This window comes from Chrysemys picta, chromosome 1 (genome assembly GCF_011386835.1).
Source record: "Chrysemys picta bellii isolate R12L10 chromosome 1, ASM1138683v2, whole genome shotgun sequence".
In the NCBI taxonomy this organism is placed as follows: domain Eukaryota; kingdom Metazoa; phylum Chordata; order Testudines; family Emydidae; genus Chrysemys; species Chrysemys picta.
The window spans coordinates 67,741,898-67,763,874 of NC_088791.1; the positions used below are offsets into that span (position 1 = coordinate 67,741,898).

At 40.6% G+C, this 21,977-nt stretch overlaps 1 protein-coding gene across 2 annotated transcripts in view; it reads left to right on the forward strand.

Annotated features, from left to right (window-relative positions):
* Positions 1 to 1,617: 1,617 nt before the first annotated feature.
* LGR5 (leucine rich repeat containing G protein-coupled receptor 5) overlaps positions 1,618 to 21,977 on the forward strand; it is a 128,870-nt gene continuing 108,510 nt past the window's right edge. Inside the window, exon 1 of one of the 2 annotated variants that reach the window (XM_005280063.5) lies at positions 1,618 to 2,221. In XM_005280063.5, coding sequence (XP_005280120.2) covers positions 2,004 to 2,221 — 218 coding nt within the window. In that variant the 5' untranslated portion in view covers positions 1,618 to 2,003. Of the gene's footprint in view, positions 2,561 to 21,977 lie in introns of both variants that reach the window. The other variant, XM_042860127.2, reaches the window with a different exon arrangement.

The following is a 21,977-nucleotide window of genomic DNA, read 5'->3' on the forward strand; positions in this document are numbered from 1 at the left end:
TGCCTCCCACAGCCAAAATCCATCTTTTGTTCCATCTAAGGTGCAGAAAAAGGCTGGGGATTGCTACCATAGGCAAGGTTCTCCTTGTTCATGACAGGAATCCCTGACCATCCATCAAAATTTAGGATTGGCCCCATAAAACTGAAAATGTAATTTTGAATTACTTTATGCCGATAGATATGGCCTAAGGACCCATTTACTACCTAAACTCATGTCTAATTGAGTTTGAGAAATAGGTCTCACCCCTAAAGATCTATTAAGATGAACAGAAATTTAGGAACAGATTCACAGCTGGTATAAATTGGCACCACCTCACTGAAGTCAATGGAACTACACCAATTTGCACCAGCTGCAAATCCAATCCATATTAACTTAGGTAGAGATTTCCAAAGGCACAAATGGGAGTCATGCACCCAGCTCTCATAGAAAGACAATAGAAGTTTGCCCCTAATTTCCTTTTAGCTTTTGAAATGTATTTTTATATTGCTCTAACCCTAAATAAATACTGTATAGCTGTGAGATCAGTACAAAATCACTATGCATATCATGTTAGAGCTGGTTTTTCAAAATGTGAAAGCAGCAAATGTTACAGGAATGTTCTACTCTTGCAAAGAATGAGCTTTGGTGTTGCATTTTACCGGAGTAAAGGTGATGCTGGTTTACAGGTTGATGCAACAAGCTTTCCTGTCCTATAACAACTGGAAAATGGACACCCCTCAAAGCCTGTAGCCACTCAAATTAATAAGATACTAAAGTGCCCTAGCCAACCGCCTGTTCTGTCTGTAAGTATAGTGTTACTTCAGCTGGTCTGATCAGGTCAGATATGCCACTAAACTGTCCCCCAGAATGAGAAATGTCTTTCATTTCAAGCCCAATATGTGCCACATTTCTACACAGCCCAGACACTATATCATTTTTATGTTTGAAAATTACATATCTCTGCAGTGCTAACCCATGAAGCAGAGGTATAATGGTATCCGTCAATAATAATAATACATACAGGCTGCTTTTCTCCTAAGGACACAACTTGTCCCCAATTTTGTAGGATTGTCTGACTTCTGCCCAGGAGGGTCCCATGTGCTGCCAGAAGCTGGAACCATGTGGTGGCATTTGACCTGAAAACATTTCAGAGGCCAGTCAAACTGCCCTCAAATGTGCGTTTCACTACAAGGCCAACTACATGTGAAATTAAACTTCCCAAGAAGCCTCCCTTGTGTGATCTCATCTAAATACTGGATAAAACCTAAGGGTAAAAACTTCAAAGGAGCCAAAATGGCTTAGTCACTTTGAGAACATGGTCTCCCAATGGTACCTCTTTGCTCTCAGTCAGTGCCTTCCAGCTGAGGCTGGGGGAGCTCGCTGCACGGGCGGCACATAGCACCCAGGAGGAACCTGGCGGCACTGCCTGGCTTGCAAGCGGCTCCCTGCCCTACTCCGTTTTCTCGCCTTTGGGCTGAGCCGGCAGGGCCTGCCCCGCACCCCTTGGCGCTCCAAGCCCCAGCCCGCCTCCGCCGCCTCTCCCCAGGGCTGGCCCTGCTCTGTGCACCGCCCGCCGCGCTCCACAGGCAGCACGCGCGGCAGGTAGAGGCCAAGAACGCCCCCCTCCCGATCTCCCCCCTCCCGCTCCTGGAACTCCCAGAGGCGCTGGCAGGACCCAGGAGCGCGGCCGCGGGCAAAGCTTGGGCGGCGTCAGTGGGCGCGCGGGGCAGGCTGCGGCTCTTTAAAACAGCGTGTAAACTGAGATGTTGCTCCAGAGCGCAGCGCGCCGGCGGCAGCTCGGGCTCCCGCTCCGGTTCCAGCAGCTCGCGCTCCAGGCCAGGCTCTGGCTGCAAGAGCAGCAGCAGCTCCTCGCGCCAGGGCGGGCAGCTTCCTTGCAGCATCAGCAGCTGGGGCTGCGGCAGCTTCTTTCCCAGTCTCCGGCTGAGCCGGGAGGGGGTGTGTGAAAACAGCGCCCTACAGGACAGTGGTGCAGAGCCCAGCGGCTACCAGCGCCCGCTGGCACCATGGACACCTCCTGCCCGGCCAGCGCGCTGCTCCTGCTCTGCTTCCTCGGGCTGCCTGGGGCTAGCAGCGGGGGCTTGGCGAGCCCCGCCGGGAGGCGGCAGAGGGGCTGCCCGGCCCTGTGCCAGTGTGAACAGGACGGGATGCTCCTCAGGGCGGACTGCTCCGACCGGGGGCTCACAGCGGTGCCCACCAACCTCAGCCTCTTCACCTCCTACCTGTAAGTGGCCGCCCCCCCTTATGGGGCCACGGGGAGTGGGGGGTGGGGACCGGCAGCTGGGGCTAGGCCCCTGGCTGCAAGGGTGGGGAGCGAGGCACCACCAGGGAGTTGCCTGCGAGGTGGGCGCTCAGCCTCGCGGAGGCCGATCGTGCACCTGGAGAGACTGCCGAGAGCGGGCTCCGCTCCAGCTGCGCCGAAAGGAGAGCGCTGTGAAAGCCCAGATGTGCTGCTCTCTCTGCGCTAACCCGAGATGACAGCCGCCTCCATGGGAAATGCTCCCGATCACTATCTTGCTCAAGGCCTGAATAGTTTGAATCCATTTCCACATCCATCACTTCAGTAAGTTCCTAATCGCCTTTTAATCAAGAAATTGGTTATAAAGCGTTTAGAGACGTCGGTCTGCCCTAGCGTTACCCAAACCAGACGGGCTGATATACTTACAGGATTGCTATATGATGGGCCATTTATTGGGTAATTAAAAGTGAGGCAATAGCAAAACCTGGATTAGAGCTACACGTACGTTATCTTTACCTTTGCTTCCCGGGACAAGGCTTTGAACTGCTGCTGATTTAATCTTTAACTGATCTGTCTAGGGGGTTGAAAGTTAATAGAATAAAGAAAAGAGAGCGGGTAAAATGCAGCGCTAACATTCAAATACAGCGCTGCTGCTTTTTGTTATTCAAAACAAGTAACTCCGTCACTCAGAACGTGCGGAGAAAACAGTAGTTTAAACGTGTTCCTGATCAAACTAGCCCCGTGCTGAAACAGGTGGTTGGAAGTACAAGAGCTGTTCATATGTCAGATAATTGTTACTTTATGTCAGACCCTCTAGCCCTGGTCTTTCTTATGACAGAGATACTTGCGTGATTTGAACATTTCAGCGGAGTCTCTATTGAATTGCTTGCAGTTAAATCAAAGACTGTACACTTTCTGTTGTGTGTTGAGTTGTGTTGGGCTTGAGGATAGGAGTTGGTACCAGGGAAAATTCTGAAAGAAAAAAACTGATTTTTTTTTTGTCACTGATTTGCTTGTCTTGGTTTTTGTTTTGAAACTATTGGTACAAGGCACTAATTTTACTGACACTATAAATTGTCTTAATTTCTGATTATGTACACTTTTGCAGCTGAGTCCAAGTTCTCTGCATCTAGATACAGTATATCTGATGCTGAATGTGTTTATCCATGTTTTTTCCCTGTTGACATACTTGTTGCAACAGTTATCATAAAGATGCTTTGATGGGATTACCAATCCAAATTTCAAGTGGGGAAAAAACCCATTCTGAATTCATTTTCCCCTTCACCTATGGTTGTGAAGCTTGGTAACACAAAAAAGGTAGAGCTGCTGTGTGAATAATAAACTCTAAGTACTAAACATATATTGAGAAGGAGCTAAATTGAATGAAAATAGCTTTGATAAAAGAAACAAAATTGTTTATTTGAAAAGAAGAATATGCATATTAAATGTATGTTGTTCAGAGCTCTGGCTATAATTTAAATTTGGTGATATATTCTCAAGTAATGGTAAAACAGATTTTGTTCAATTATTGTGTTTCCTAAATTTAACTTGACAGGAATACACAAGTTTTTAAAATCGCTCTGACAGTGAAATAATTAGAAAATGTGAATATTACTATTTTCTACCGGCTGAGGCTTACTAGCCTATTAGAGTGTTGCTCACTACATCAGTTAAGTTGCCTCATATTAAGATTCTTATTTATTAAGATCATTACTTATTATTATTATTTCATTTTAGTTTATTATACTACTTAGAGTACGTTTAGACTTTTCAGAGTGAATTGCCATATTTTAAGAAACAAGGATAGTTATTAATGAATTATAGTTTATACTCTAATAAAACAGAACTTTTCACATACACAATAAAATATTGAATAAGGGTATAGTGTTGAAGCCAAATGGGAATTTTGCCATTGACTTCAAAAAGAGCAGGCTGGGGCTCGAAGTATAAGAGAGAAACCGCTTTTGATGCTTACTGTGTGCTTTGAAGAGTCATAATTGGAGTAACTATTCTGAATGTAGTAAAGACAGAAATAAAATACTTAACTTGATGGGATGAATGCTAAAACTGGAAAGTGTCCCATTTCTTGAGGGCCTGTTTCTTAACTAATTTGTGAAAAAGGGAAGTATAGCTGAGCATGATGATGATAATGCTGGTACTGTGGACTGCTGCTGTTTAAAAGAAATATCCTTCTACTGATCTGTTTCTTGAAGAATGGTGCTACTCCTTATGCAGTTTTGGCCCTCTAAAATTCCTCATGTTTACAGAAAGGGTCTCAAGATTTTTTTCATGAATTCACTGTTATTTAATGGAATACATCCTGAAGGGTAGAAAATCCACTGCAGGAAAGGAGGAATTTTAAAGGATCAAGACAATCCATATGCATTATTCCAGTTGTCCTGTAGAAAGTCATTAATGAGAATGTTTAAAATGTGTGACACTATTCCTTATCGTTTGTTCAGGACTATCATCATTTGATTGATAAAACATTGTCAATTATGCAATGGAGTACCTCCGGTGCTGTGTAAACAAAGAACTGTCATGTCTCATTTTCTTTAGGTGGATAAGCAATGACAAATTTTAAAATGTGTATTTGCTGCAAAAGTGTTTTTCATTTGGTAGTTGCCAGCCAGATTTTATGTTTCATAGTTCTTTTGCTGAAAAACAGAGATGTTTACTCTCACTAATTACAATAATTCTTCTCCCAAAACAGGCTGAGTGCTTGAGTCCAAACCCTTACACTAACTCCCCCTCCTATGAAACCTGTGTTATTATTAGACCCTTTCCTGTACCTATTTGACCTGGTAATAGACATAATCAGGAGAACTATCTACTGTAAGTTTTTATTTTGTCATATTTCCACCCTCTCATATCTTATCTGAATAGTTTGCCTGATGGAGAAAAGAGATAGTGGTTTCCTGATGAGAATCAGAAAATGGAAATTAAAAATTGACAGAAAAAGGTTGTTCAGGTATCCTGAGCTTTGTATTTTGAGATACAGGAGATGAGTTAGTTTATCATGATCTATTGTAGCGACTGTACTATGGTGCTATTGCCGTATAGCTAATGAAGTCTACGGAAGGACCCAGCTACAGAATTCAGCATTTCCCACTTACCATAGCAATTCTCCCCTCCCTTATAAAAAGAATTCTTGTTGTTGTTCAAAGTTGTATATTTGCTATCACATGCTATTTGATTTTTTTTTAAGTTCAACTTATATTTTTCTTACTTAAGCCCACATAATCTGCTAAATGCATGTACACAATTCCTATTGACATTAATGTGAATTCCATGTGTTGATAGAGGGCAGCATAGGGACTTGAGTTGCAAGTTAAGAATACAGTATGTCACTTTCTTATCAATGTACTACAGCGAACACTAAGGTCAGCATCTGTAAGTCCTTCACACGTGGAACTCCCATTAAGCCTCATTCCAATACTGTGAGCTAGTGAAGTATTATCCTGAATTTTTACAATGAAAAGGAAAACAGAGGCAGAAAGTGGTTTGTCCAACGTCACGATGAAAGTTTGTGAAAGAGCTAGGAACTGAAGCCAGAACTCCTGATTCCCAGTTCTATGTTTCAATCATGCAACCACCCATCATCTCCAAAATAACTGATATTCTAAAAAATAAAATCTGGCCAACGTCAAAGTTTAAGAATTGTTTTATTAACATGCTAACTGAAGAGCTGCTTTTTAAACTTATGTGATGCAATTTTAAATTATAAGAAGTTACATGTTCTTGGTAATCTATCTCCACTGTGGAGATAGATTAAATTATTACAAATAGCAATTCTACCCAACCAGCACAAATCCTGCATTTCTTGCACACCTAAACTGCCAATTAATTCAGTGGCAAGGTGTGAGTGCAAGAGAAATGCAGGCCCAGGCCTTTTACTGTTTTCATAATTTTGTATTTTAGATATAGATAGTATGATAATTTGTTTTGTTCCTTTATGATTTGCTTCATAAATTCATTTGTTAAGTTTTATTTGCATAAATAAAGATTTAACTTTGAGTAAATTATACATTTGTTTAGGCATATGTCAATTAGAAGTTTGATTTGCATAGTGTTTCACAGAAGTGCCGTCTGATGTTAAGGCAAACTAGTTTTGAAATTAAGAAGATAACATTTATTTGTGCTGGTAAAATATATGAAAAACAGATCACAAAATCTTTTCAATGGTTACAACATATTCTCATTTAAACAAATTCTGATCTCCTTCTTTCTTTTTCCACAACAATATATTCAATATGTGCTATTAAGCACATGGAAAATTTTCAAGGACTGAATTAGAATATTTGAAAGTTAAAGATTTCACTATTTTTAAAAAGTAGTAGAATTCTGTTCCCAGAAACAAAGTGAACTACTGAGACATTTACAAGAAAAGAGCTACGGTAATATTTATTACAAGAATACACAAAACCTAAAAACCCCTCCTCCCACTACAATCTTTGAATAAGCTTACACATTTTTCTGTTTATCTTTTCCCCACCCTATGATACAAACTCAGTCCTGTGTGCCTCATGGTCTGAGATATCCTGGAAGTGATTTCAGTTTATCAAGGAGATCAAATAGCAGAGTAGTGTCTCAGGCAAGAGCAAGCCTTTATAAGTCTTCTTGCAACCGCCAGATCAATTGACAATGTGCAGGTGTGGCATGGCTAGTAAAATACCTGCCTTATCTTTAGGAAATACTTGTTTACAGATTTCAAACTTTCTAAACAATTCTTGCTGTCCTCTAGCTGAAATAAAATAAATGGCTACTATATGATTTAAACTGATAATTGGCAGGTTGGCCCAGAAAGGTGGCTAATATAATTTCACTGTTTCAATAGACTGAGGACCAGATTCTGGAGTTACTCTGGATTTACAGCAGTAAAATCAGGATTAGAATCTCGCCCTAAATACCTACTCTGAAAAGAAAATTGTTCAAATTCTTTTCCCCTATGTAAATTTTGCTCATGACATGTATATGTACATAAATAAATTAGAAGTGTGTACAAATTGGAATATTTCACAATGTATTTTAAATCACAAATGTTTTATATGTCTTAATAGGAATATTTTTAGTTTTAAAATATAAACAGGTAGATCATAATTGCATTCTTCATGTTTACAGAAGGATGAGTATGAAAATCAATAAAATACAAATTAAAGCTTCTTTTAAAAAGTGACTGACTGTCATTCTTACTGGCTGGGAACACAGTATTAAAGAATGAGTCTTTACACTGCTTTCTATAGAGCCTTGTGCTATTCAGAGGGGAAAAAAAGGCACTCACACACACACAACCTCCCTTCTTTGTAGCGTAAGGAAATTATACATAAATTGACAGGAAAAAGGAAACTCTCTTTAAGCTGCTAGAATATAAGGAGCTGGCAGGGTGAAGGCACCTTCAGTTTAGTTTGGTATCTGAAGTGCAGAGGACAATTGGCCTGGCAGAGGGAGCCCAACTCCAGCTGAGAACGCGTGCACTGGGCTGACCTTCCTAGTCAGCATGCCAACTAAGATTATACTTTCTTCAAGTGTTCCCTCGTTAACCCAGTCTTTTCTCCAATGTCATTTGTCTTTCAAATGCTTAAAACTGCTATCCAATTTTGCAGCCAAAATGCTTTCTTTTTTTACTTGTCTATTCGCCAAAAAGAATTCTTCATTCACATGCACCGCTTTCTGAATTCTTTACAGATCATTTACATACAATTTAAGGTTGGCTGTTTCCTTCCAGTGGGTCAGATTCTTCTCAGTTACATTATTGCAAATATGGAGTTGCTCCTTTGGCTCTGACTAACGTAACTGAGACCAGAATTTGGTGCAATGTTTTTGGCATATCAAATTGATTAATCATAGTCTTCAGCTATAGAATAAATACTCTAGCTCCTTCAGAACGAAGGGACATCTTCAAAACATTTTTATCCCCTCTTAGAGGATTAACATCTCACTGGACAAAGCCTTACATTACATGTTCTGTCCAGTTTACATACAAGGCAGGAGTAATCTCTGTGCAATTTCACTAAGCAGGCAGTAGGAGGATAAGGCCCGTAGGGTTTAGAACAGAAATAAATGCCCCCTTTGTGAAAAGGGCCTAACATTATTTATTTATGAATCGGGATGATAACCACAGACAAAAGACACCTATCCTAGTCTCTGTTTTTCCTTGAAAATTATTTTTAAACTCAACCAAAGAAAGACAAACCAACAGCAACTTCCACATACACCTCTTCCCCGATATAACGTGACCCGATATAACACGAATTTGGATATAATGCGGTAAAGCAGTGCTCCAGGGGGGCGGGGCTGCGCACTCTGGATCAAAGCAAGTTTGATATAACGTGGTTTCACCTATAACGTGGTAAGATTTTGTGGCTCCCAAGGACAGCGTTATATCGGGGTAGAGGTGTATGTGACAGTAGCTAATTAGCTCTCCCAGCAAAGAAAAAAAATAAGGAAAAATACCCCATGTTCCCTAAATACCACCCTCAAGCAACACCTTCCTTCCCGAAAGCCCAATAAAAAGAAGGGCAACAAACCTGGACAATTTTGGACCAGAGAGCGAGTTCCAAAGCAATGGGGCTCTCATAGAGAATGCTCTGCCACAACCTCCTTTCCTTTTATATTAAGAAAACTTCAGCTTGAGCACATCCACTGATTGTAGCAGTGACCGTCTGGCACAGAGAGAGGGGCAATCTCTCAAGCAGTCAGGTCCCAGGCCAGCTAGAGCTTTGTAGGTCAAAACTAACACCTGGAACTCCACCCAGAGATGAACAGGCAGCCAATACTGATCAGAGTATTGGTATAATATGCACACAGTTAGATACCCATTTAAGAAGTGACTTGCCACCTCCTGCATCAGCTTCCAAATGAATTTAAGAAGAAGCCCCTGATATAGTATGTTGTGGTAATCTATTCGTGAGATGACAAAGGCAAATATCACAGCACTGTGATCCATATTGGAAAGAAAAAATTTCAATCTCCTGGCTACACACCACTTGAAAATAAAAAGGTCATACTGAAAGCTAGTAGTCTCACCGCTCTTAAATTGCAACACTGAGTAACAAATGGCGGGCAAACACTCTGTATCAGTGGGTGAGTATAATTTCCTCCAAATCTCCCTATTGCTTTCCCCCACCCTCCTTCTCTCTCTCTCTCTCTCTCTCTCGCCCTTCTCCCATGTTTGCCTGGGAGGACCACTCTTAGTTCTGCTGTAAGCTGTTAAACAAGAGATCCTTTCTTGGCCTGATGACCCCTCTGAAATCCCACCTGGCTGATTGTCAGAGAGGAACACTGGCACTGGACTGGAGGAGAAAGCAGTAAGGGGACACTGAGCATCTGTAGCACCTCTCTGAATGTCACCCCTAGGGCCTGGCTTCCACTTACATCCATTATAAAGCCACCTCACAAGGGAACCTTCTTCATCAGGATTTGTATAACTTCTGCAAGCAAGTGGGCAATGAAATGGTTCCACATTATGGAGGAATCGGGGTCTAAACTTTAGCCCCTACTATTTAATCCCTTAACAAGTATTGGAGCAGTCTGAGACACCACCTGTCTCTGCTCCCTTTGTGCTATTCAGGCACTGCAAAGGAGTTTGAAACCATCCGCATGTAGCCAGTGGATTTAGAATCAGCATAGCTAGCTCTTACACCTCCCTCCCTGCAGCCCCTGGCGCAGGGAGCATTTCAGGAGTGGGAGGGGCATGGAGATAGGCCAGAAGTATCACCCAGCAGGACCTGAATGGCAGCACCTCACAACCTGCTGATTGGCCAATACCAGTACCAAAACCAGGAAGCCAATGAAGGGATGCTGTCTGAGCAATAATCTGGCCTGCCTTCCTCTGCTTCAGATCCTACTTGTGAGAGATCCTAGACTCTGGCTTCTGACCCTAGTTTATCCTTGACTTTGCTATTCAATTGCTGTCTGTAACCTGGTGCACAACCCTCATCTCTTGGTAATCTGATTGACACCTGACTCTCAGTTCACTCTCTGGCCTGCCTTAGACTCGGCCTGACTCCCAACTCCTGCTCTGACCACTAGGTCTGACCACCCTCATCCTGGTTGTGACACCACACCCCAGTGCATCGTGGAGGCACCTATTGCACTGGCACGGAAACAGTTGCAGTAGAAGGAGGATTTGGGAGCAGACTAATGGAGGGGTGCAGATCCAGTGGTTGGAAATGCCTTTGTAGGGGGCACTGAGGGATGTGGCCTCAGTTCCAGCATTAAGACCAAGGAATTTGTGAATTCTGACCCCTGGAGAGTTCCCTACATACAGCCCAATTACTCTGAATTTCACCTAGAATAAGCATATGTGGTTACACAAAGGTCAACAGAGAAATCAAAAGTGTGTTATAGGGAGAGAAAAGTCATGTGGCTTGTAAGCAGGACTACATGGTGCTGCACTGGAGTAAACTGGCTTGCAGTGGGGCAGCTTACCCTAGCTTCAAATTCTAAGGGTAAGCAGTGGTGCAAATCATAGTTTACATTAGTGCTGTGTGTCTACAGTAGATGGTGTTGGCAATCAGTTATGCTGGTATAGCCTCAACAGTAACATCAGTATAGCTCCCTGGGTGGCTGGTAGGCCCCAGTGTAGACAAGGCCTGCATTTTGTGGAAGAGGGAAGAGTGGACATTTGCAGTATTGCTGTTAGTTCTTTATAACTGAGGCAGGAAGGACTATGAAAAGGGAAATTTTGATCAATACACAGGGCTCAAGTTGTGCCATTTTAGGCCTAGCCCTGAATAGAAGCTAATGCAAAACCACATCACCCCAACAGTAGTATGTGAAGGGATTGTGAGCACCTCAGGGTGCATGGCCTTACCTCATCTCTGCCCTTTTTGGGGTAATATGCATCCCTGAATGCAAGGATTTCTGTTGTCTCTGGCCAGTGCACAAGATGTACTTGCACCCTCCACCCTGTGCACAAGCCAGAGGAAAAACTGGACCCTAACTGAATAAATTCTTGAAGAAACATAAAACATTTCTGGTAAAGAACAACAGGGACAAGCGTAGTAATTTTTAGAACAAGATTAAAACTTGTCTGAATTCAAAAATTGAGTAAAGAATCTTTAATTGTCTAGAGAATGCTAATATGAGGACTAAGTGTGTGTTAAAATTTTGTAACTGGAAATATTTCATGGATTATTTGGATGGAATATTTTAAATCTTTAGAGGGAGTGGAGAAAAAAGACGACATATCTAAGGGCTTGTCTACAGTACCACGCAGGGTCGATCTAAGATACGCAACTTCAGCTACGTGAATAGCGTAGCTGAAGTTGACGTACTTAGATCTACTTACTGCTGTGTCTTCACTGTGGAAGTCAACAGCTGATATTCTCCCATCAACTCTGGTACTCCACCAGAACGAGAAGAGCAAGCAGAGTCGACGGGAGAGTGCTCAGCAGTCATGAAAATCGACCCCCACTGGATCAATCGCTGCCCGCCGAGCCGGCGGGTAGTGTAGACAAGCCCTTAGAAATGTAAAGCTGAAAGGGACCTTGAGAAGTCATCAAGTCCAGTCCTCTGCACTGTGGCAGGACAAAATAAACCTAGGTGATCCCTGTTTTTTTTTTTTTCGAGCCTGTTCTTAAAAACCTCCAGTGATGGGGATACCACAACCTCCCTTGGAAGCCAGTTCCAGTGCTTAACTACCTTTATAGTTAGAAAGTTTTACCTAATATCTAACCTAAATTTCCCTTGCTGCAGATTGAACCCATTACTTCTTGTCCTACCTTCAGTGGACATGGAGAACAATTGATCACCATCCTCTTTATAACAGCCCTTACTTAACACAGTGGCTCTCAAACTTTTGTACTGATGACCCCTTTCACATAGCAAGCCTCTGAGTGCGACCCCCCCCTTATAAATTAAAAACACTTTTAAATATATTTAACCAGGCCCGCTCCAGGCATCAGCTTGGCAAGCAGGTGCTTGGGGCAGCCACTCCAGAGAGGGGCGGTAGGTCCAGCTATTCGGCGGCAATTCGGCGGACGGTCCCTCACTCCGGCTCGGAGCGAAGGACCGTCCGACGAATTGCTGCCGCAGATCACGATCGCGATCGTGGCTTTTTTTTTTTTTTTTTTTTTTGGCTGCTTGGGGCGGCCAAAACCCTGGAGCCGGCCCTGTATTTAACACCATTATAAATGCTGGAGGCAAAGCGGGATTTGGGGTGGAGGTTGACAGCTCACGACCCCCCCTGTAATAATCTCATGACCCCCTGATGGGTCCCAACCCCCAGTTTGAGAACCCATGCCTTAACATATCTGAAGACATATCAGGTAACCCCCTCAGTCTTCTTTTCCAAAGACTAAACATGCCCAGAGTTTTTAACCTTTCCTTATAAGTCATGTTTTCTAAACTTTTTATAATTTTTTTGCTCTCCTCTGGACTGTATCCAGTTTGTCCACATCTTTCCTAAAATGTGGTGCCCAGAATGGGACACAGAACTCCAGCTGAGGCCTCACCAGTGCTGTGTAGAATGGGAAAATTACCCCCACCCCATGTCTTGCATACAACACTCTTGTCACTACACCCCAGAATGAGGTTAGCCTTTTGACAAATCCATGCTGACTCTTCCTTATAACCCCGTTATCTTCTGGATGCTTACATATTGATTATGTTCCATATCTTTCCAGGTATCAAAGTTAAGCTGACTGGTCTATAATTCCCCACGTCTTATTTGTTCCCCTTTTTAAAGATAAATGTCATGTTTGCCCTTCTTCTGTCTTCTGGGACCTCACCCATCCTCCAAGAGTTCTCAAAGATAATTGCTAACGGTTCCAAGATTGCTTCAGCTTGTTCCTTAAGTACCCTAGGATGAATTTCATCAGGCCCTGCCAACTTGAATACATCTAACTTGTCTAAATATTCTTTAACTTGTACTTTCCCTGTTTTGGTTTGCATTCCTTCCCCCTTCTTGTTAATATTGATTGTGCTGAATATCTGGTTGACATTAACCTTTTTAGTAAAAACTGAAGCAAAAGAGGCATTAAACACCTCAGCTTTCTTCATGTCATCAGTTATTAGCTTTTGTCCCCTGCTAAATAAAGGACCTACACATTCCTTCATCTTTCTTTTGCACCTAATGCATTTAAAGAACCTCTTCTTATTGCCTTTTATGTTCCTCGCTAGGTGTAACTGATTTTCACCTTAGTCTGTCTGATTTTGTTCCTACATGCTTATGCTATTTTTTGTGCTCCATGCTTCCATTTTTTGTAGGATTCTCCATGCTTCCATTTTGTGTAGGATTCTTTTTTGATTTTCAGGTTATTAAAGAGCTCCCAAGGGATCCATATTAGTCTCTTACTATTATTCCTATCTTTCCTAGAGCCAGATTCATTCCTGTGTGTAATTCCATGGAATTCAGTGGAGTTACACCAGGTCAGACTTTGTTCCTTTGTTCTACGCTTATACTAAAGGAACTAACTTTGTTGTGCAAAATTGGTATTGCTAAAACACAAAGACAAAAAAAAGCTCACAACAATTAGTATAGTCTATGTACAGCCCTGGAATATTGAATGACAGAAAAGCTTTAAAACACAGTATTAAAAAATGAAGTTAGTAACTTTTGCTACTTTATAGAGTAAAGTGTGCCATTAAAGAGGGAGTAAGTTACTTATCTGTTATTCCTGTACAGAGTGTATGTTTTTCTGAGGCAATCCAAAAGTCAAATTCGTTCTTGAGAAGATCTTAAACATACAGCCAAGTATCAGTCTTCTGTCCTCGAGCTATTTGTGTCAGGATGCAGGCTTCTGTCATAAAACTATTGTGCTGTATCAGCACAAATGTTTGTGGCCATCTATGCAGATTATCAGTTAAGTGAAGGCAGGTGGGACTTTGTTTTGTATTTGATGGTGACTTTTTCTTGGTGGCGTTAACAAAAAAATTCAACAGGTTTTTATGGATGACACTTAAATGCCATTGTGATAGGTGCACTATACATAGCATCATAAACTGATGTAAAGAGCCCAATAGAATTATCAGAGTCACATTTCTTCTCACATTAGTGGCTCAGCTGTCTTGCCTTCCATGGCAGTCTATAGACTGTGTGTCAAATCATGTGAACTTGGAGTTAGATGTAATCTGTTTTCTCCATTTATTGTTGATCGATAATATAGCATCTTACGGTCATGTTGTTCTATGTTCCTGCATGTCTGGCCATAGGGTACTGCTACAAGAGCATCAGAGTTCCCAAGGATTTTGTAATATTGAGATTCACTGGATGGTATTATGCACAATGTCATATCTCTATATGAGAAACATAACAGATAGTAAAACACTTCATGCTCTCAACATACTGTTAGTTTAATCTGTTCTGATAAAAGTATGATAACTGATTAAGAGCCAATTTAGCTTCCAGTGAAATGAAGAACAAAACTCCATTCACTTTATTCATGGATGGTCAGACTCCTGATACATCACAATTAGTTTTATTGCAAAGCTTGTTGTTGGGCCATTGTGTGCCTATTCTAGGGGAAATGATTCATTCTTTATCCAAACAACACAATCTGCTGAGTACACAAACAGATTTGGTGAATGAGTAATTGCTTAAGTACATGATGACAGTAATTATAAATAATATTCATTAACCGTTTTGATTATCTCAGAATACACAGCTCCTGCATTAAAAGTGTTCAGAGTTTTTAAAAGACGGAATTAAGGTGTGTGTGTGTACAAAACATAAGTTAATATAGATTAAACCAATTAAAGTAAACATTCTTTGTATTGTCATGTGACAATAGTATTTTGATAAATGAGGTATCTGTTATATGTGGAAAACACAAGAGAATAATAACAAAGGCTCATAGAAGAAAAAAACCTCTTTCCCAGAAAAGCATCATGTCTCCATTCCTTCATCTTATAAGGGCACTCTTTACATCAGTTACATGGAATATCTCTCTTAGCTATAACAGAGTGAAACCAAGTTAAAATTATGTATAGAATATGCCTCATCCTTCAACCCCTCTTTTAAAGGGTAGCATAATGTAGTATTGTGTGGGATTCCAGTAGCTGCATTTGTCAAATTAACATTTATTTCCAGGCCAAACTGCTGACCTTAGTGTTCCTCTATGCCAGCAAGACCAGCACAGGGAAGGATAACAATATATGCCTACATGCCTTCTACCAATGCCGTTTAGTATGAATCCTTAGAACAGAATAGTCTGACAAAGTAACTCATATACTTGTATACTGTCTAACTCAGCGAGCAGCTGCCAGCCTATTAGTCCAACTAAGTCCTTCAAACAGTTTGACAGCCAAACTCCTGAATCCATCCGCTCACATGCAATTAGAACAGACATGTTGCTACTGTCCACTGGCTGGAAATTACCTGGAATGCACCCCAGGAATACATGGCTCAAGATCATGTAAGCTGACCTGAAAGAAACAACTCAAGGCAGCACCAGGTGTGGAGGATGACGTGGAACAAAGGGTCCAGGAAATTCTCATTTATGCTCCATGGCATCGTTATTGATGAAGATGAAATGTCAGGTGGAGTTTCTCAAGAGAGTTACAGAGAGAGACTTCGGAGTTTCACACTGCTGAAATGGTTTTGCAGTATTGATCAGACCATGATATTCTTGAATAAATGTTTTAACTGTAATATAATAAACATGTGCTTTTTCTCTTTTAGTTAAAAAAGGTTGTAAAATTCAGTTTTTATAGCATAGCCATACTAAGGAAGGCACCAATTAACTTTTTGATTATATTCCAAGATTGATCTCAGCATGGAGCTGCAAACATTGGAGAAAATATACAACATTTACTAAATACTTTTTCCAGTCTTGCCTTGGTGGTCAACATAAAATGCATCAGATTAGTTAGTGCTACAACACAAATAAAGTCAGGATTTTTATTTCTGATATTAATAAACTATATAGGTAGCAATCTGCACCTGTTTCAGACTGCACTAAAATCTAGTAATGGTGCATAACTTTGTTCTTGCAAGATCTGAAAACTGTAGCATCTAATTATCAAACCAGATAAATGGAATATGGATCTTATAGTACTGAATTATGTTGTCAAAAACTGTAAGGACCAGGGATGCACCAAGCTGCAGTGACATAATATTTTAGTTTGAAACTGAAAAATAACAACATTTAATTCAGGATAAACAAAAAAAGCATCAGTGAGAACACAGCATAATGTCTGAAAAGGCTGAGTGATATGGAGTTGCAATTTTCACAAGAATGATGATGAAACAAAACTCATCTACTGTATGCTCTGATTTTGAGATGACCAGCTGTGAGGTCTTAGATGAAACTGTTTGATATTCTAAAATTGGTATGAGATTATGAAATATCCAAAGAACACTTTGGAGGAAAGGAAATTGGTATGAAAAAAACATATGTGCAAGTAAGTTAAAAGATACACAATCAAAAACAACAATTCCCTAAGGAACATGGGGCCAGATTCTGTCCAGTGCCTAATGTGCAAGCTAGGGCATCAGGAGGGCAAAGATGGCTTTTAGCCATTTGAAACTCCCAGATTCTGGGCTGCTTCACAAGCCAGCACAGCTTCTGAGTAAGTCAGAGCAGCCAGTGGACCTTCCACTGCTCAGAACCATCAAGCAGAGCACACTCTAGCCATTCAGGAGGGAGGGAACGTCATTCCAACCTCTTTATGACCCCTTTATACCACAGGAGTGGCACACAGGAGCCAGAATCTGGGCCAAAGTATCAGCTGTGCCCTCATGTAGCAGCCCTGGGGAGGAGAGGGTACACTGTTCAAAGGGCGGTGGAGAACCACTCATTCCTTGGAGGCTTTTGCAAGACATAATGCCACCAGAAACTTTGAGGAAAGCTTGTTAAGCTGGGGTCTCCATACACTGTTATTTATCTTTGGGTTTCTGTCGCACCCATCCCCATAAAAGTACTATACCTGTTAACCAGGTGCAACCAGTACTCCTCCTACTATAGACCTGGCAGTGTACATTTATCTTTTGAACAGAACCATCCAGTTAATGTTTTATCCCATAATTCCAAAACGTGTCCAAAGCCTTTCCAACTGATGAAAGTCCCAAATGTTTTCTGCCCAGCTGCCAAAACTCCAGCTTCCCCTGTTAACTTTCCTGATGCAGTTTTATATTGTCAGTCCAAAAATATATACCAATGTATATATGATATATATGGTGTGTGTGTGTGTGTGTGTATGTATGTATGTATGTGTGTGTGTGTATTGTAATGCATGAACCTCTACTTCCTGAGCAAAAAGACCTAGCTCTTTCACCCAAGGTTGTAACAGGCTCATCAACCTCTATGTGGCCTAGCCACCACCAGATGGAGACAGAGTGTCACACCATGCTGGCCTGAGTAGTACAAACATTCAGGGGCAGAGTAAAATGAATTTAATATGACAATATTTATTTTCATATTCAGTAAAAACCTCAGTTGTTGAATATACCTGAAGCTACTGCAGAGAATTTCTAGTCTGCTGCAGGACCAAAGCAGCCTTGACCATAGATGGCATGATATATCTGATAAACACAATGTAACATGGCAGGGCTTCTCCCCAGCCTGCACAAGCCCCTCTGTCATGCCCACAAATTCTTTTAGGCACTTTTATTTCTCAGCAGAGGTAAAACAAACAAACAGTTCTTCAGCTCACCTTGAACTATAATCCCCAGGGGATTTTACACCTCCACTTCCCAGGCTCTCACTGACTCCCCTTTGAGGGGACTCTGGGTCTCTCCTTTTCTAGGCCCAGGTACCCTCTTTTAAAGCTCATTAGGGACAGCTGATATGGCACAAGTACACTGGCCCTGCTCCTTCTTAAAGGGCAGTTTCAAAGTAGGATTTAAACAACCATCAACTGGAACTAGATGAAGCCTCCAGATGCATGGTGAGATCTCCTCCACAGGACAGCCTAAGGCATAAAAGACTCTTGAAATCTCAACAGCTGAGGTCTTTCAATGTAAGAACAGATAAGAGCTAATTATTTCAACTGCAGTGATGGTCATGTATATTATTTATATTGTAGTGATAATTATTAAAATTATGAAATAGAAAAGAGCAAAAGTCCTGAAGGATTTTTTTTAGTGTCTGAATTTTTCAATATGGTTTTATAAAAGTAAATTTTTTAAGTAAGTTTATGGATATTTTTTTTTCTTCAGAAGCTGTTGCGGCCAGATTTTAAAATCTATTTAGATATCTGCATTCAAAGGGAGTTAAACGTCTAGGTGCTTTTGAAAATCCCACTAGGCAGTGCCTAGTAGGCACCTATCTGCATCTTTGGGCACCTAAATACCTTTTCAAATGTGGCCCGTCAGGAGAAAAGTTATGTTGGGAAACTGAAAAGTTTTCTAGGCATGGCAAGTTATCATTCCAGACTTAGAAAGGAGTTTTCAAGTTTAAGTAAACCTTTACAGGCATTGACAACACAAGGTGCTAAATTTATTTGGCTATGTGTCTTTCAGAAGACTTTTCGAGACCTCAAATCTGAATTAGAAGACTCTTCCACTATCTCATATTATGCTCTAATGCCTTATTCCAAAATCATTATGTAGTCTGGTTAGCTTCGGTACCATTTTAAGAGATGAAATGAAGAATGGAGATCAGAAGATCATTTCCTATGCAAGTCACAATCTGTGAGATACAGAAAATATCATTGCAAGATGGGGAAAAGATTCTGAAGTTGCTTGACCCTGTGAGCAATTTTCTTTTCTTTTTTTTTAAGCACGCCATATAAAATTGTGATTGACAGTCACTTTTGAAATCAGAAAACCTACATAACTGCAAAGATTGAAAGACAGGGATTAAGTCTGCAAGTATTCAGTCCCCAGATGGTACAAAGACCTAGTAATATCTGGTGATACCAGCTGACTGACTAAATTTCTTAACATCTACTTCAAAACGCTGACTGGTTCTACACTAATGTTCCTAATTCAACACTATTCCAAAAACTCTTAGAACTTGGGTATATTCAAAGAAGACTGCAGTGGAGATTGGGGCTGTCCAGTCTACTGCAATTCACTATCTGAGCTCTGGTCAATTGTCGTCAATCTTTTAAAAGGTCCGGAGGGATATAAAAAAAGTAGTGATTTTTTTGAAGAAATCAAAATTAAGTTGTCAGGTGCAGTCTGCTGTGCCTGGGAACATAGGAGTTGCCACACTGGATCAGACCAATGGTTCATTTAATCCAATATATCATTCCAATATTTGCCAGTACCAAATGCTTCAGGGGAAGTTTATTCCTAAACTTGAATATTTAATTGTAGGCTTATGCACTAAAGCAGAAATTTGTATCCTGCTCTATTTAATGCAACTGTGGAAATTATTATTACTCATATGTCCAAACCTTTTTTTAAATCCTGCTGAGGTACTGACCTCAAATAATATCTTGTGACATTGAGTTCCACAGCTTAATTATGCATAGTGTAAATTATCAGTTTTTAAATTGTTGATTTTAATTTCAAGGGGTGTCCCCTTGTTCCAGAAATCTGAGAAGGGAGTAAACATGCCTGACTGAGATTCTCTGTAGCATTGTTTTATATACCTCTGGCTCACCTCCTTCTATTCATCATGTCTCTAAATTTAACAGTCCTGATCTTTTTAGTCTCTTCTTACATGGTAGCCTTTCTATTCCATTTTTGTAGCCCTTCTATGGGCCCTTTTTATTTCTGGTGTATCTTTTTAGAGATGAGTTGCCCAGAGAAGCTAAGAATTCCCGAATCTGTGAGACAAACTATCAGGTTAATACACAATAGCCATTTGGAACTAATGATGTTAAAGCAGCCATGTAACTGGAAACTAATTTTGTTTCAGGAAATTTACAGGGCCAGATTCTGTTCTCCTTTACAGAGGCATAAATTCAGAGCAATAGATTTACTACCTGGGTAACTGAGAGCAGAATTTAATGGATACTGGTAGTCCTGAAAATGGTTGTACTCCTGTTGCTTCTCTTAAATTACCAGACCTTCTAAGCATCATCAGATCTAAAGAGCTTGGAAGTTATTAGCGAGCCTCCGAAAAGTCTCAATGAATGGTTGTAAATTTTATTGAATTTTATTTAATTACCTGTAATATATATGAGATGGGTTTCATGTATACCGTGAAAATGAGAAATATCTTACCTGCTTTGTTTCCAATAATAATTTTATTATAATAAGAACATTGTTCAAGAAACTATATAGATTTTAAATATGCTCACCTGTTTTAGGTCAAATTTTCATCTTTAACATTTTGTTAAAAAGAACAATATATTTTGGAACTATACATGCATACTTTACCATTAAGATGATGGTCACATTAGCGTTCTGTAAATAAGTGCATGGGTAAGATGTTGATTGCTCTTTGAGAAGGAAGGGAGACAAATAGCAAACATCTTGGAGTGTAGCTTCATATGGAAACTAGTTCTGCAAAAGAAGTTTGATAAGTTTAACAGTAAATTTCTTTGTTGATTGTAGAATCTGTCTCCTCACTGCTGTAAATATGTCTGTTTGTCTTGCTAGGAATGGAGATGCAACATATAAACTCTTGGTTTGTCAAGACTTGTGTACAATACTTCCTCTAACTTTGCAGCGGTAATAGTTATCTGAAAGGATTCTGTAAAGAATGAAAGTAGATATAATTATTGGTTAGCAGCTACAAAAATAGTATGATGTGCTGTATGTGCCATGTGGACACAGTGTCATATTTTAGTCCTAAACCTGCTGCCTGTGTGCATTCATTTATATACACTGATGACAGTGACAAAAAATATGTTTTAATGCTTTTTTCTTCTGTTACCTTCACAGAGACAATACAGAGAAACATGAATGAGAGACAGATTCCATTCCATCAATGGAATTGTTTATTAAAGTACAGTTGCACCTGAGCACATCCTTCAAGTCAATGGAGTTGCATGGGCATCACTGAGGGCATAAGCTTAACACAATGGGGTGGCACAGGTGTTATTGATAGTCTAATTTGGTCTGCAGAAACTTAATAATGATGCATGTGATTGAAAGAGCAGCAGAATGAGGGTGGCTGGCTCATATTGGGCTTTGGTTTTCAGGGTATTGTTTGTGGATTATATATGGAGGATGAGAAATGAAATATTGTGAACTGTTAACCTAGTGAGAAAATTTGTCAAGGGAGAGACAAGTCTGATTTGTATATTTATTTTCTGACTTGTAAAACTGTGCCCATCACATTTGTCTCTGAAGCACATACATTTTAAAAAAAAACTCTACAAAATTGGTTACCCAGCATTAAATAAAAATAAATAAAATCCCCAAAATTGGAGACAGCTTTTGCACTAACACTGTCCTATCTATACAGATTCTTGTATGGTCCCCATCAACAGAGTATCTGACTTTGTGTCCTCAGAAAAAAACCTGCGAAACCAAATGGCAAGTAAACCCTGTCCTGAAAGTAAACAGATATGGAACCTGCTAGACCTAAGGGGGAAAAGAATTTAGAAGCAAAGGCTCTCCATTGAAAGTGCCAAGATAGAATCCATCATTTGTTTTGGCTCAAGTGCATCCACTGATTTGAACTGGGAGAATGATAGTGTTTCATGTAGCTAAGACAGGTAGCTAAATTCTGTGAGCAGGAGCTATTTGGGTTATCTTTGCCAGCAGAGCCTCTAATTCCACTGAACTGGAACTACCTGGCTCTCAGAACTTTAGATTCAGTCAAGTGTTTATGTGGAATTTTGGGATATGTCTACGCTGCAATTAAACACCTGCGACTGGCCCGTGTCAGCTGAGTTGGGCTCGCAATGCATAAAATTGCGGTATAGAGGTTACCCTGGTGAGGTCCCACAGCTT